The sequence below is a fragment of the Maniola hyperantus genome, chromosome 15, assembly GCF_902806685.2.
Source record: "Maniola hyperantus chromosome 15, iAphHyp1.2, whole genome shotgun sequence".
In the NCBI taxonomy this organism is placed as follows: Eukaryota; Metazoa; Arthropoda; class Insecta; order Lepidoptera; family Nymphalidae; genus Maniola; species Maniola hyperantus.
Genome location: NC_048550.1, coordinates 13,739,679 through 13,756,229, shown reverse-complemented (window position 1 = coordinate 13,756,229; position 16,551 = coordinate 13,739,679). Strand labels below are relative to the sequence as shown.

The 16,551-nt window shown below is 41.5% G+C and overlaps 4 protein-coding genes across 5 annotated transcripts in view; 3 read left to right on the top strand and 1 right to left on the bottom strand.

Annotated features, from left to right (window-relative positions):
* The window catches only part of LOC117988759 (cationic amino acid transporter 2-like), a 46,411-nt gene that overhangs the window by 7,190 nt on the left and 22,670 nt on the right, over positions 1-16,551 (bottom strand). The gene's annotated exons all lie outside the window — the stretch shown is intronic.
* LOC138403329 (lipase 1-like) lies at positions 933-2,159 on the top strand. Its single transcript, XM_069503462.1, has one exon. It carries the CDS (start codon positions 933-935, stop codon positions 2,154-2,156), a length of 1,224 nt encoding a protein of 407 aa, XP_069359563.1. The 3' UTR covers positions 2,157-2,159.
* LOC138403364 (lipase 1-like) lies at positions 5,515-6,734 on the top strand. Its single transcript, XM_069503653.1, has one exon. It carries the CDS (start codon positions 5,544-5,546, stop codon positions 6,732-6,734), a length of 1,191 nt encoding a protein of 396 aa, XP_069359754.1. The 5' UTR covers positions 5,515-5,543.
* LOC138403328 (uncharacterized) lies at positions 11,095-16,141 on the top strand. Its single transcript, XM_069503461.1, has 3 exons — positions 11,095-12,278; positions 14,247-14,555; positions 15,271-16,141. Exons 1-3 carry the CDS (start codon positions 11,095-11,097, stop codon positions 16,139-16,141), a joined length of 2,364 nt encoding a protein of 787 aa, XP_069359562.1.

Genomic DNA, 16,551 nt, shown 5'->3' with positions numbered 1-16,551 from the left:
CGAGATCGATATAGAAACATGGACATTTCTTTATCTGTCTCATATACCTATTTATGGCTACAGGCTAGAAGCATATTGAAATACATAGTAGGTAGTACATTACGCGGCAGAAAGTAATGTGCATCGACCTTTAAAATGAGACTTATACCTATGTAACGTTTTGTCGGTCTCAACGACAGAGACAATGTTGTACAAGACTGCTATCTCTTTCTAAAGGTCGATGTACATTATTTTCTGCCGCATAATGTACGTTGCTAGATGTTCATTAACAACCGTGCAGTTATAAAACTAGTTATTTTTAAGGAAAATTGGCAAACCACAGACATAGATATTAAGTTTTTGTCTACAAAATTGCATCGAGTTTGATTGCTTAGTATTCAAATGAGAACCAAACTATAGTACGCCACAGGGCGAGATGGCGATCGTGGTATAGGGCGGGGGGACACCCTGCACACCGGCACGTCACCCGCGCCTGCCCGCAACAGGTTGGCACGGGGGTGTGCGGGGCATTTCCTCCCCGACTGCTATTTTGACCTGTCGCACACTATAATTACTTACGTACCTAACTACGCTTGTGCGCACATTTGATTCGTATTTTGAGTTTGACGGATGCGTATGAATACGACTCAAGCGAGTGTACAATATACGAATCGAATACGAATGAGTGCACAAACGCCCTAAGCCTTTAAAACTTGTTCGAATACTGTTTTAAAATAGATTGAAATTTTGAAAATCAATTAATTGCAAAGCCTTTTACATTGAAATCGCCGTAGACGGCCACTGAGAAAATGGTTTTATGTTTTAAAAAGTTGTTTACTGAACTGTGACTCCGGTATATAAACAGAAAACCGTGTGTATATAAATATAAATTTTAAACAAGTTACATATATATAGTCAAAAACATTTAGTATTTGATTATAAGATTATAAAACATGACGCCGCCCAGCGCGTCGAGTTTTATTTTAATAATAATTTCATTAATTCCGCTCTTGAAATTTAACCTTGTATTCGCCAAAATTCTACCGACGCTTACTACGGAACTCCCAGAAGACGCTACGTTGAATTTTACTGAACTCGCAAGAAAATATGGGCATCCGTCCGAAACATACCAAGTGGAAACTCAAGATGGATACCTCCTGGAGCTTTACAATCTTCCGGGCAAAGGTCGGATACCAATCCTGCTGATGCACGGTTTCTTAGACTCGTCGGACACTTGGATAATACGGGGAGAAGATTCTCTCGCAATCAATTTAGCCAATAACGGCTACGACGTGTGGCTCGGCAACACTAGAGGCAACAGGTATTCGTGCAAGCATACCGAGTTGGATTCAAGAGGCAGACAGTTTTGGCAGTTCAGCATCCACGAACTCGGGTATTACGATCTACCCGCGATTATAGACAAAGTGCTGCTCGAAACGGGTGCGGAAGATCTAACAGCCATCGGACATTCTCAAGGAAACGCCATATTCTACATCCTCGGTTCCACTCGCCCGGAATACAATAAGAAGGTCAACTTATTGATAGCGCTGGCGCCTATATGCTTCATGCACCATACTCCCTCACCAGTGTCTATATATTTAAAAGTATCACCAGTGCTAATTGAAATTTCCAGTAAACTGGGCATTTACGATCTTCTAAGGTACGACGGTTTCGCGAATAAATGGTTCAGAAAATTTTGCTCTCACGCAATGTTTAGTTACACAATATGCGCAAAATTGATTATTTTCCCGATAATTGGATTCGATACTCCTGAACTCGATGCGGAGTTCTTTACGGTGTTGATCAATCACATGCCTGCAGGAACATCTTGGATGAACTTCGAACACTTCGGGCAGATCGGCATCAACAAAAAGTTTGCCCGTTACGATTATGGAGTCTCTGCTAATCTTCGGGAGTACAATTCGACAACACCGCCTTTATACGAACTGAAGAAGGTTACTATGCCCGTTGCTCTGTTCGCAGGAAGAAATGACCCTCTGTCGGCCTTGGGAGATGTGGAACTGCTAAAGGATCATCTGCCCAACTATGTGGATTTCCTCGTACATCCTCGTAAACAGTTCAATCACGGTGACCATGTATGGGGTGCACATATGAAAAAATATTTGTTTCCTTATATTTATGAGACGCTTAATCGATTTGTTAATAATTATCCATAAAATATTTAATTTTGTTGTTTTTTTTAAAGGCAATATGACTCACATTTCCCTTTCCCTGCAACCGATTAAATAAAACCGCTCAAAAGTGAATCGGGCTCGCGCACGAAGGGTTCCGTACCATAGTACAAGAAATAACACTTCATTAACTTTTTTATTTAGCATGGCAGCCATTTTGTAATTTTTACCTAATATTTGCTGTTAAAGCGGAGATAGTAATACATAGTGTGAAAATATCAATTCGCTACTAAAATGTTCATGATCGATACAGATAAACAGACGGACGGACAGCGAAGACTTAGTCATAGGATGCCGTTTGGCACCTTATGACTACGGTACGGGTACGAAACCCTAAAATACCGAGATCGGTATAGAAACATGGACACTTCTTTGTCAGTCTTATACCTATTTAGAGAGCTATAAGCTAGAAGCATACTAAAATGAGGTATAAGTCCTGCAATTTGAGCTTGGATGGCTGGAGTGAAGACTTCAGCGGGGAGGGGCAACGCACGCACAACAGACGGAAACGTTTAAGTGCGGAAACCAGCCCAGAGCGAAGAAGAAGAAGAAGAAGAAGTCCCGCAAATTGCTAATTGGTGGTCGCCATTTTGTGACGTCAGCACTAGACTGAAGTTTCGAGCTGATGGTAGATTTTTACTTAAATATACGTCAAATGACGTCATTTCGATGTTAATGAGACATAGTTCCAGCGCAATAGCAATTTGCGGCACTTATAGGTAGAGTGCTTATCATATTTATTGCGAAAGGCATTACGTATCGCCAACAAAAGAAAGAAAAATAGCAACAGTAATCCTTTTACTCGTTTAAATAAAGTAAAGAATTTTATATTGCCACTTGCATTTGAAGCTAATCACTAAAACATACACGCGACAACTAAGACTGAGAACACACGATGCGTTTCCGGTGCGTTGCGGCGCCGCACCGCTGTGGATTTGAGTATTGGGTGCCTACACTGCGTTGCCGCAGCGGCAAAAAGTATGGCGTTGCACCGCACCACCCCTCCCGCCTTATCTCTCTGGTCCCAAGTCCGTTGCGCGTGCGGTGCTCCGCACGACGTCGTAACGCATCGTGAGCCATGGTACAGCGATTTCGATATAGGGTTATATGTGTACAATGGACCCCCGGTAATCCGACAAACGTTTTGCAAGGCAGTGTCGGATTTGTCCGGATTTTTTTTACAAAAGAGTACCTTGTAATCCGACAAATTACAGAGCCAATGATAAGATTCTATATGTTTTATATGTACTCTGAAGTACAAATCATACTTCATTATGTATTCAAACTTCAAATTCAAACTAAGCAATCAGAATCAAATAAATACCCTACGTGTCAAGAACAATAGTGGTGGTGCGTACAAGTTAGAACTTGTGTTCAATCATGCATTAGCGAAGATTGTCAAAAAAATATTCAATAATAAATAAGATATATAGATAGATAATATAGAAACTGCCGGATTACCGGGGGTCCACTTTTTTGTAGGAAGTTTTTGAAAGCAGGCGGTGGCAAAGTCTTTGGTTTCACTTTTCTCATTAATCTGGCCAGTGGCAACTACACCGCCTGGACAGAGGTAAACTTAGGAAGGTGGTGGGATTCATAACAGGGCATAGCCCACTAAACAAACACTTTTTCGTTATAGGTGTCACCGACAGTCCTCTGTGCAGGGCCTGCATGGAGGTCGATGAAACACCGACGCACGTGGTCCTAGAGTGCACGGGCGTAGCAGAACAACGCGAACGCCATTTGGGTTCCCCGACCTCATTCCATGAAGCCCTCGGCAACCTGGGCGGTCTACTCGGCTTCTGGAGTGAGTTTGGATGGCTGGAGTGAAGACTTCGGCGGGGAGGGGCAATGCACGCACAACAGACGGAAACGTTTAAGTGCGGAAACCAGCCCGTAGTGAAGAAGAAGAAGAACCCTATACGTACCTGTGTTTCTGCAGTATTGTCAGATGGTTGCCATGTATCCATAGCTTAACCAGCCTCATTTGTTGTTTGTTTGTTTCGCATATGCCATCTGTACCAATTATTTGCATATGCCATCTGTACCAATTATTTGGACAAGATTTAAATCATGAACCGAACTTTTTTTGGGGTTCACAGCTTGAAATGAAAAACTAAACTTTTTATAAGATTTAGATCACACAATGTCTGTCTATTGAAAATCATATGTTCCATTTGCTCGAAGGCACCATCATGACGTTTTTGAGAAAGGACTCGCCATATTTGCTCTATATGCCAAAAGTACCAATACTTAATAATCCAAGAGCAAACCGTACTTTTAACATGACGGTTGGTTGACACATAGAGCAAATATGGCGAAGTTTTTTCTCAATATTAACGCACTATTTTTTTTAAATAAAAAATACCAAGCTAAGGAGCAGGTGAGTCACCTGCAGAATGATGATGATGAAACTAGGAACTACATAAACTCACACAAATTTATACATATAGTTTCCACTGACGATGACAGACTAGTCCTAATAACGTTTCATACCGAAGGCATCCTGGAATAGCAGTGTGTCAAATGCTTTAAAATTGCCTCATTATTATCATCATCATCGTCGACCGATAGATATCCACTGCTGGTCATAGGTCTCAAGTAAAGACTTCCACACGCCACGGTCTTGCGTTACGTAAGTCCAGCGACTCCCTGCGGCTCGTCTGATATCCTCTGTCCACATAAAATGAAAGTACTCAGGAATATTGTAAATGCACCCTGGTTCATCAGAAATGACGATATTCATCGGGACCTTCAAATTGAATACGTCCATAAAGCTATCACCGAATTTGCCAAAGCCCACGACTATAGGCTTCGCCACCACGTTAACGTTGAAGCAATCAGCTTTTGACGTAACGGAAACAGTGAGAAGACTAAAAAGGACCAAACCTTTTGAGTTAGTGTATAGTGATAGTGTACATAGTGTAAGTGCTGAAAGAACACGTGAACAAAGTGTATCTCAAACCAAGAAAAACTAAGATGCGTCAGTGGACAATTTCTTAGTATATAAGATAATTTATAAGTTTAGGTTAAAATAAAATTACTTATTAGTCATACATTAGGCTAGATCGTAATATAATTGAGTAGCTATTTGGAACTCAACAATAAGGAAAAAAAACGAAAGCTCTTCCAGCACCTTATCTAATATCACTGAATTATCAAGATCCAAACAAATCAAGCTTTTTCCAAGTCTATAAAATAGGTAAGTACTATATTTTACCAATAAACAAAAAAAAGAGAATACGGAACCCGCTACAGGTGAGCCAATGTCTGGCATGCATGTGTATGCATTTCTAGAGCTTCTTAAATATACCTATATTAACAGCTATCACCAGCCGAAAAAAGCATATGTAACAAAATCGTCGTGGAGCCATGTGGGCATCTCCATCGCTCTGGTTAACCGTGACAATCATCATCATACATCAAATTGGTTGTATATCCAGTGAAGATTTGCCAGAAGATGCCACATTGGACTCTATTGGACTCGCCACGAAATATGGACACCCGCCGACGCAGTACGATGTGTTCACCGAAGATGGATACATACTTACATTGTACCGGCTTCGGGGTAAAGGTAGCATTCCGATATTACTTGCACACGGTTATCTGGATTCCTCAGACACATGGTTGCTCAGAGGGAATACCTCACTCGCAATCACGCTTGCGAACCGAGGCCACGACGTGTGGTTAGCCAACGCCAGAGGCAACAGATATTCCCGACGTCACAAATACCTCAACCCTGATACCGACCCCGCATTCTGGAAATTTACCTTCCACGATATGGGGTACTACGACCTCCCAGCTATCATTGACCTGATTCTGAACGAGACCAGCGCAAAGAATTTAACTGCTATCGGGCACTCAGTGGGCAACACGATTTTCTACGTACTCGGCTCAGAAAGGCCGGAGTACAACTCCAAGATCAATGTGATGATAGCACTCGCGCCGATAGCTTTCATGCACAACACTGGTCCGCCCTTCTCTATCATAATAGCATCGTATCCGATAATCAGCGCTCTCATCAACCAACTTGGAATATATGACTTTCTTGGTGACAACACCACAATCGGCATCACAGTACACACGCTATGTTCTATACCAATTATCGGTTATACAGTATGCGCTAATGGAGTGGTATTTCCTTTAGCTGGTTTTGATATTACAGAGCTGGAACCGAATTTTTTCCGAACAGTGATCTCACATTTCCCTGCAGGAACATCCAGTATGAATGCCTTGCACTTATTGCAAGTGGGGTACAGGAAGACGTTCGCGCAATACGATCACGGAAGCGAAACTAATCAAAAGATTTACAACTCTTCGGAGCCTCCAGTGTATCGGTTGGATCGAGTTACAATGCCGATAGCTCTGTTTGCTGCTGCGAACGATGGTTTCTCTTCTCTAGCTGATGTGGAGATATTGAGGAGGAAACTGCCGAATGTTGTGTACTATCTCCTGAATCCTCGCTTGGTCTGCAATCACATCGACTACGTATGGGGCAGAACCGTGTCTAATTACTTGTATCCGTACATGAACATCGTGCTGAACCGCTACAACCCCTTGTAGAAAATCTGATCGAACTGTGGGGTTGCAACTTTTTTTTTTTTAATAGATATAGCGAGCAAACGAGCAGGCGGGTCACCTGATGTTAAGTGATTTGTAACTTGCAACTTCTTAGTAAGAGTCTCATTATAAAGAAAACCTATATGCAAAATCTCGACTTCTCCTTCTAAAGATCGATGTTCATCACTTTTGGCCGCGTACTGTAGGTATCATCATCATCATGATCAACCCATCGCCGGCTCACTACAGAGCACGGGTCTCCTCTCAGAGTGAGAAGGGTTTTGGCCATAGTCTACCACGCTGGCCAAGTGCGGATTGGCAGACTTCACACACCTTTGAAAACATTATGGAGAACTCTCAGGCATGCAGGTTTCCTCACGATGTTTTCCTTCACCGTTAAAGCAAGTGATATTTTAATTTAAAAAAACTGTAGGTACCTATATAGATTTATTTTGCTAACTTGCTACGTTTTAACTACAGGCACGCTGATGCATGTGTGTCTAGTGTTGCCATGCACCCGCCATAATCTTAATAAGCAAATAAGTGATACACAAAATCGACGTACCAGAAATCGTGATAAACTAGTTACAGCGTCATATCGGCGTCAGTGGTAAGTGATAATGCAGTCTAAAATGAAAGCGGGCTAACCTGGAATGCAGTGGCGTGCAGGTCATAGAGGCATAAATGCACTGCTTACCCCAGTTGTAATATCTCAATGGCCCCGATTCTCTAGTCTCTCTCTAAACTAAATTTAGAGTATCTGCATCTTTTTCTTTTTACTAATGCTAAAAAAGAAACGGAACATGACTTTCACAGTTAAAGACTCTAAATTTTAGTGCACGCTACAAATTTAAACAGTAGGTACGCGAGTGCGTGCTAAAATCACGGGTTTTACCATCTAAAAATTAAATTTAGAAAAGTCAAACTGCTTCTGTCCTTTTCATATTACAATAGTAAGAAGAGGGTGCGAATACTCTAAAATTAGGTTGTGCTTAGAATCGGTGCCAATGCATATTTTTCATTACATGACCTGCCAGTAAACAGGTTTCTACCTAATTAATGCCTACCCTGGCTTCAAAGACTGTGCACGCCACTGCTGGAATGGGTATGGCAGGTTTTTTTATTAAATCCACACCCCTTTGGTTTCTACACGGCATCGTACCAGAACGCTAAATCGCTTGGCGGCACGGCACGGCTTTGCCGGTAGGGTGGTAACTAGCCACTACCGAAGCCTCCCACCAGACCAGACCAGAAATTTAGAAATCATAAGTGCGTGTTGCCAGTGATGACATATGGATCCGAGACATAGTCACTAACTATGGGCCTCATAAGAAAGCTCAGAGTCACTCAGCGGGCGATGGAGAGAGCCATGTGCGGAGTTACTCTACGTGATCAAATCAGAAAGAGATCCGTAGGAGAACTAGAGTAACCGACATAGCTCAACGGGTTGCGAAGCTGAAGTGGCAATGGGCAGGGCACATAGTTCGTAAAACCGATAGACGTTGGGGTCCCAAGGTGCTGGAATGGCGACCTTGCACCGGTAGACGCAGTGTTGGGAGACCCCCCCACTAGATGGACGGCGACATCAGACGAGTCGCAGGGAGCCGCTGGAAACAGGCGGCGCAATACCATGGCGTGTGGAAGTCCCTGCAAGAGACCTATGTCCAGCAGTGGACGTCTATCGGTTGATGATGATGATGATGCTTACCACTGCGTCATGGAGGTCACCATGCTTTTATGACATGATTTCGAGAGTTGTTAGACTTGCCATTGCATTTTGAACACTGTATTAAACAACATTAATGGCCAAGTCTCGGTTATTATACAACTAGCAGTTGCCCGCGACCTCGTCCTCGTAAAATTTCTGGTTTCTCATGAGATCTGAAATATTCCCGCTGCAAAAGGCCGCACTTACCTACACACTCAGTATGCCAATTTTCATATCTCTAACTTCAAAAACAGGTTTTTCATATAACTTTTAAACCCCCATTTCACCCCCTTAGGGGGAGAATTTAGTTAGATCCTTTCTTATCCGATTCTTACCCCCTAGAAAGAACCTAAGTTTCAAATTTCAAGTAAAAATAACAATAGTTAAAACTTTTCTATAAAAACTTTTCCCCCCTATTTTACCACCCTTAAGGGGGAATTTTCCAAATGGACTTATACAGATTTTTGTCATTTAAAGCTAATAACCTAAATGCCGATTTTCATGTCTCTAACTTCAAAAACATAGGACTTTCATACAACCTTCGACCCCCCCATTTACACCCTTAGGGAGGGAATTTATCACAACCGTTTCTTAGCTGACACCTACGTCCTATAAAGAACATACCTTCAAAATTTCAAGTTTGTAGGCTTAATAGTTTCTGAGATTTCGTGATTAGTCAGTCAGTCAGTGACTGAGTGAGTGACTGGTATTTCGCTTTTATATATTTAGATTGACGAATTTCTATATAATATGACGAACTATATGGTTGCATGGAAACGAAACTGGCGGCTTTGCATTCTACAGCCCAAGGCAAGTTACATTGTTTATGTATTGTATATTTACACATTATTGTAACACTAGCAGACCCGCCCCGGCTTCGCTCGGGTGGGATTCATAAAATGGGTGTGAGGGTAGAATTGCCAAAAAATTATGAAACAAGTATTTCTTCTTTTGTAACCGAAAAGGAAAATACCAATTTTCATGGAAATAACTTGAAAAATTAAGGACGTAAATACGAACTTTCACCCCCTATTTAACCCCCTTGGGAGTAGAATTTTCAAAAATCTAAATACGTATTTTTTATTCTAAATACCAATTTTCATCGATTTAACTTTAAAAACCGGCCAAATACGAGTCAGGCTCGCGCAGTGAGGGTTCCGTACTACAGTCGTATTTTTTCGACATTTTGCACGATAATTCAAAGTCAGGCTCGCGCAGTGAGGGTTCCGTACTACTGTCGTATTTTTTCGACATTTTGCACGATAATTCAAAGACTGAAAGAATGATACATAAAAATAAATAAAAATGTGTTTTAGAATGTACAGGTGAAGCCCTTTCATATGATACAACACTTGATATTGTTATCTTACTTCGAAAATTGAAAATACAAATTATTAGTTCATGACCACAATTTAATTTTTTTTGTGTGATGTAACCACAAATTTACGGTATTCAGATTTTTCCCCGAATGTCTGCTATAAGACCTACCTACCTGCCAAATTTCATGATTCTAGGTTAACGGGAAGTACCCTGTAGGTTTCTTGACAGACCGACAGACAGACAGACATACAACAAAGTGATCCTATAAGGGTTCCGTTTTTCCTATTGAGGTACGAACCCTAAAAAGTAACTACTGATTTTCTGAACCGGTGATGTGGTTGGTGTGAGGTTACGTACTACGTGAAATAAATAAATAAATTCATTTTCATTTTTCATGTTAACCTAACACCTGCTGTGTTTGTTTTGCGTGTACCGTCAACATTTTATTTGGACAAGATGTTAGGCATAAGTAATATTATGTAGATTATGCGACATGTAATGAAAAACATTTTTTTGGGGTTCACTTAGATCACACAACATGTGTGTCTATTGAAAATCATATGTCGTAGCTTAATAGGTAGTAATAGTATCATCTAAAGTAGAGATTTTACCAATGAACTTTTCACTTCTCTCACAGATATACTTAGTTTTTAGGGTTCCGTACCTCAAAAGTAAAAACGGAACCCTTATAGGATCACTTTGTTGTCTGTCTGTCTGTCCGTCTGTCTGTCAAGAAACCTACAGGGTACTTCCCGTTGACCTAGAATCATGAAATTTGGCAGGAAGGTGGGTCTTATAGTCATTAGGGGAAAAATCTGAAAACCGTGAATTTGTGGTTACATTACACAAAAAAAAAAAAAATTGTGGTCATAAACTAATAATTAGTATTTTCAATTTTCTAAGTAAGATAACTATATCAAGTGGGGTATCATATGAAAGGTCTTCATCTGTGCATTCTAAAACTGATTTTTATTTATTTTTATGTATCATAGTTTTTGAGTTATCATGCAAAATGTCGAAAAATACGACTGAATTACGGAACCCTCGTTGCGCGAGCCTGACTCGCACTTTTCCGGTTTTTTCCTCTCCGTGAATTGTATTTTTTATTTTATGTGTGTTATGTGTTTGCATATCAATAAAATTAAAATAAAATATCACTATTTAAAGCTCCAAAACACAAAATTGAAAAAGATTTTGAAGAGCAATAAAAAGACAATACGGAACCCAGTGCGGGTGAGCCAACCTCACACATGCCTCGTGCTAGAGCTTATTAAATATATTATATTAACAGCTATCACCAGCCGAAAAAAACATATGTAACGAAATTTTGTAACCATGTGGACAACTTCGCTCTGCTTAACCGTGACATTCATCGTCATACATCAAATTGGTTGTATATCCAGTGAAGGTTTGCCCGAAGATGCCACATTGGACTCTATTGGACTCGCCACGAAATATGGACACCCGCCGACGCAGTACGATGTGTTCACCGAAGATGGATACATACTTACATTATACCGGCTTCGGGGTAAAGGTAGCATTCCGATATTAATAACGCACGGTTTAATAGATTCCTCAGACACGTGGATGCTCAGAGGGTATAACTCACTCGCAATCACGCTCGCAAACCGAGGCCACGACGTCTGGTTAGCCAACACTAGAGGCAACAGGTATGGCCGACGACACCAGAAACTCAACCCTGATACCGACCCCGCGTTTTGGAACTTTACCTTTCACGAGATGGGGTACTACGACCTCCCAGCTATCATTGACCTAGTTTTGAAGGAGACAGGCGCAGAGAGGTTAACCGCCATCGGACACTCCCTGGGTAACACGATTTTCTACGTACTCGGCTCGGAAAGGCCGGAGTACAACTCCAAGATCAATGTGATGATAGCACTCTCGCCGATAGCCTTTCTACACAACGCTCGTGCCCCCGTATCTATCTTGATAGACTCGTATCCGATAATCAGCGGACTCTTCAACCAACTAGGTATAAATGACTTTCTTGGTGACAATACAACAATGGGCCGCACTGCACATGCGCTATGTTCTACACCAACACTTGGTTATACACTATGCGGCGATGGCGCCATATTTGCTTTATCAGGTTATGATAACTCAGAGTTGGAGCCAGATTTTTTCCGAACAGTGGCCTCGCATTTCCCAGCGGGAATTTCCAGTATGACTCCCTTGCACTTCTTCCAAGTGGGGTACAGGAAGACGTTCGCGCAATACGATCACGGAAGCGAAACTAATCAAAAGATTTACAACTCTTCGGAGCCTCCAGTGTATCGGTTGGATCGAGTTACAATGCCGATAGCTCTGTTTGCTGCTGCGAACGATGGGTACTCTTCTCTAGCTGATGTGGAGATATTGAGGGGGAAACTGCCGAATGTTGTGTACTACCTCCTGAATCCTCGCTTGTCTTGCAATCACATCGACTACATGTGGGGCAGGACTGTGTCTAAATACTTGTATCCGTACATAAACACCGTGCTGAACCGCTACAACCCTTTGTAGAGGCTGATATAACTGGTAGGGTGCCTGTCCATTATAGGGAAGTGATGGAGACGGCGGTCAGTTGATAACTTGATATGATACGAAACCTCCTCCGCCAAACTTGACACCCCGCCACCGCTTTGCGCGATCTTGTTTTCTCGCTCCCCTACCTCTGCTTAAGGTACACTGAAATTTTTCACTCCGCTAAAGCCATGTCCACCAAAGCCGAGTGGAGCAGTGACATGAATTTTGTGAAAATCTATTAGTCAATTTTTTTTCTAGCTCCTCTTTTTCTATCTAGTGGCTGTGCACCCTTAAATGCCTCACGTGTCTAACCAACAAGGAAATAAAAATTGCCCCCGTACTGTTTATAAATAATATGCTAGAAATAAGGAACGCAAAAATGTGTAGTCTGTAAGGCGCCATTTTCACGGACGAGAGAATCGCGCTGATAGTCTCGCCGTGTCACCAAATTCGATACAAATCATAATAGACCGACTAGCTTATGCTCGCGACTTCGTCCGCGTGGACTACACAAATTTTAAACCCCTATTTCACCCCCTTAGGGGGTTGAATTTTCAAAAATCCTTTCTTAGCGGATGCCTACGTCATAATAACTATCTGCATTTTTTTAATTCATTATAGGCAAACGCTTGACCACAATCACACCTGATGGAAAGTGATGATGCGGCCTAAGATGGGACGCGTTTACCTAGAAGATGCCTATTCACTCTTGTTTTAAAGATACCCGGGATGTAATTGGTAGGAAACACATATCGTGGAAGAGTATTGCATGCCAAATTTCAGCCCGATCCGTCTAGTAGTTTGAGCTGTGCGTTGATAGATCAGTCAGTCAGTCACCTTTTCCTTTTATATATTAAGACTAGCTTATGCTCGCGACTTCGTCCGCGTGGACTACAAAATTTCAAACCCCTATTTCACCCCCTTAGGAGTAGAATTTTCAAAAATCCTTTCTTAGCGGATGCCTACGTCATAATAGCGATCTGCATGCCGAATTTCAGCCCGATCCGTCCAGTAGTTTGAACTGTGCGTTGATAGATCAGTCAGTCAGTCAGTCAGTCACCTTTTCCTTTTATATATATAGATCTCGACTGACGATGGTTGGTCGGACGCGTTACGATTTCCACGGCCCGTGGAGATGGCGCGTAAGGTTGATGATCGAAGGACAGATATGACACCGAGCGCGTAGCACGTTTATGTAATTTGTTATGAATAAAATAATAATTAATGTATTTCCATTCCTACGTTTTATTTCTGTCTGATTCTTATATCAAGTTCATGTATAATTAAATCTTGTTTGCATACTAAAATATCTTGTATCAATTACCGTTTTACAACTTCTACTAACCTTGTCATTTTCGGTTCCATTATTTTCTAATTATAAAAAAACCGGCCACGGACCAAGTGCGAGTCAAATTGGCGCACCGATGGTTCCGTACTATAGTCGTATTTTTCGACATTTTGCACGATAAATGAAAAACTACTAAAAAATATAAAATCCTGTTTTACAATGTACAGGTAAAGAAAGCCCTTTCATACGATACCCCACTTGATATAGTTATCTTACTTCGAAAATTTAAAATACTAATTATTAGTTAATGACCACAATTTAATTTTTTTGTATGATGTAACCACAAATTTACAGTTTTCAGATTTTTCCCCGAATGTCTGCCATAAGACCTACCTACCTGCCAAATTTCATGATTCTAGGTCAACGGGAAGTACCCTGTAGGTTTCTTGACAGACCGTCAGACAGACAAAAAAGTGATCCTATAAGGATTCCGTTTTTCTTTTTGAGGTATGGACCCCTAAAAAACACCATAAAGATAGCGAGAGTATCTAAAGGATGAAAAAATACGTATACGCAAGTAAATACAAACATTTAAAATACCGCGTGCCACAAAATATATCGTTCACTTGTAATTCTAAATTCCAATGATGTACACAACAGTGTTCTTTATAAGTGCGTTGGAATTTATTATAATCCAAAAAATTGGCTGCGTATCTGCGGATTTACCAGAAGACGCTACGATGGACACGGTAGAACTCGCCACCAAATATGGACACCCGCCAAAACAGTATGACGTTGTCACTGAAGATGGATATATCCTGACTCTTTACCGACTCCCGGGAGGAAGTAGCATTCCAATACTACTTGTGCATGGTCTGCAGGATTCTTCCGATACTTGGATGCTTAGAGGACCCAGGTCTCTAGCAATCACGCTGGCCGAGGATAACAATGACGTGTGGCTAGCCAATAGCAGAGGTAACAGGTAATCACTACCCATATTACAAATGCGAAAGTGTGTTTTTTTGTTGGTTTGTCCTTCAATCGCACGTCGCAACGGATCGCCGTGATTTTTGCATGGGTTTATGTTAAGACCCCCCAACTAGGTGGACGGACTTATACCGCTCTGCTTGTTGCACACGCCTGTCTCCGTGTGTGCACATAATGCCAACAACAGAAGTCGCTGGAGGGAGATCGCACGAGCAGCAGTGAAGAATTCATAGCCACGACCACTCTGTCAAGAGTGAACGATTGAGAAGAAGAAGAAATTTAAGAACTGGAGAGTGACATACTAGGCTACTTTTTACCACGGAAAATCAAAGAGTTCCCACGGGATTTTAAAAAAATCTAATTCCACGCGGACGAAGTCGCGGCCATAGTATATCTATATATAGTAGATATATAAATATAACATTGAATATAATATAAATATGTTGTATTAGCTTATTTTCGCGACTTCGTCCGCGTGGACTACACAAATTTCAAACCCCGTTTAGGAGTTGAATTTTCAAAAATCCTTTCTTAGCGGATGTCTACGTCATAATAGCTATCTGCATGACACATTTCAGCTCGATCCGTCCAGTAGTTTGAGCTGTGCGTTGATAGATCGGTCAATCAGACAGCTTTTTCTTTTATACATATAGGTTTTATTCTTTTGTCTGAATAAAGATATTTATTTTTATCATTATTATGATTAACAGATATTCCCGACGTCACAAGTACCTCAGCCCTGATACCGACCTCGCGTTCTGGCAGTTTAGCTTCCACGAGATGGGGTACTACGACCTCCCAGCTATTATTGACACGATTCTGAACGAGACTAACGCTAAGAATTTAACCGCTATCGGACATTCTCAAGGTAACACGATGTTTTACGTCCTCGGTTCGGAAAGGAATGAGTACAACTCAAAGATCAATGTGCTGATAGCACTTGCGCCGGTAGCTTATCTACACAACGCTCCACCACCATTATTGACTTTCATAAAACTGTTCCCATTGCTGAAGATACGTAGGATGGATGAATCAGTAGGAGATAACAGCACGCGCGGTCGCTTTCTTCACACCATTTGTATGATCCCGTATACTGGTTATATAACCTGTGCGAATAAACTGTTGTTTCCTCTAATGGGTTTGGATCCTGAAGAATTGGAGCCGGAATTTTTCCCGATACCCGCTGCACATTTCCCTGCAGGCGGTTCCACTTTGAGCGTCTTGCATTTCCTGCAAGTTGGATATAGAAAGACGTTCGCACCATACGATCATGGACGTTTGGTTAATATGAAAATTTATAACACTTCTGATCCTCCTGAGTATAAGTTGGACCAAGTCGCAATGCCGATAGCTCTGTTGGCCGGAAGGAATGATGGATTATCTTCAATAGCCGATGTCGCCATACTGAAGAAGCAGTTGCCAAATGTGGTATATTATCTCGAGAACCCTCGGAGGCAGATGAATCATGTGAATTATATGTGGGGACGGAACATGCAGGTTTATTTGTATCCGTATATATATCGCGTGTTGCGTGAAAATAATCATTACCCTAAGAATATGCTTGTGGAAGGGCAACGATAATCTAACGGAGTAACGGATCGACGTGATTTTTTGCATGGGTATACCTAAAGACCTGGAGAGTGACATATGATACTTTTTATCCCGGAAAATCTAAGAGTTCCCACGGGATTTTAAAACCCTAAATCCACGTGTACGAAGTCGCGGGCATCAGCTAGTAGAGTAGCGTGCACTAAAATTTAGCAAGTCCCTTTTTAGCAATGTTAAAATGAAAAAAATGCAGATACTCTAAATTTAGTTTAGAGAAAGACAAGAAAATCGGCGCCAGTGAGCCTGCTCACCATTGGCGGCTTGCATTACATCGGGTGGCTCGCTCACACTCACTCAGGGTACAGGGATGGAGAAGAAAGAAACATCACACCAATAATATTCAACTTTTAATAAACACTCAGTTATTTACTACGAGCTCTCAA

Coding starts and splice junctions, on each gene's coding strand:
- LOC138403328 (XM_069503461.1), top strand. CDS start 11,095: ATGTGGACAACTTCGCTCTGCTTAACCGTGACATTCATCGTCATACAT. Junction 12,279..14,246: donor CTGAACCGCTACAACCCTTT/GTAGAGGCTGAT, acceptor GTTCTTTATAAG/TGCGTTGGAATTTATTATAA. Junction 14,556..15,270: donor GCCAATAGCAGAGGTAACAG/GTAATCACTACC, acceptor TATGATTAACAG/ATATTCCCGACGTCACAAGT.
- LOC138403364 (XM_069503653.1), top strand. CDS start 5,544: ATGTGGGCATCTCCATCGCTCTGGTTAACCGTGACAATCATCATCATA.
- LOC138403329 (XM_069503462.1), top strand. CDS start 933: ATGACGCCGCCCAGCGCGTCGAGTTTTATTTTAATAATAATTTCATTA.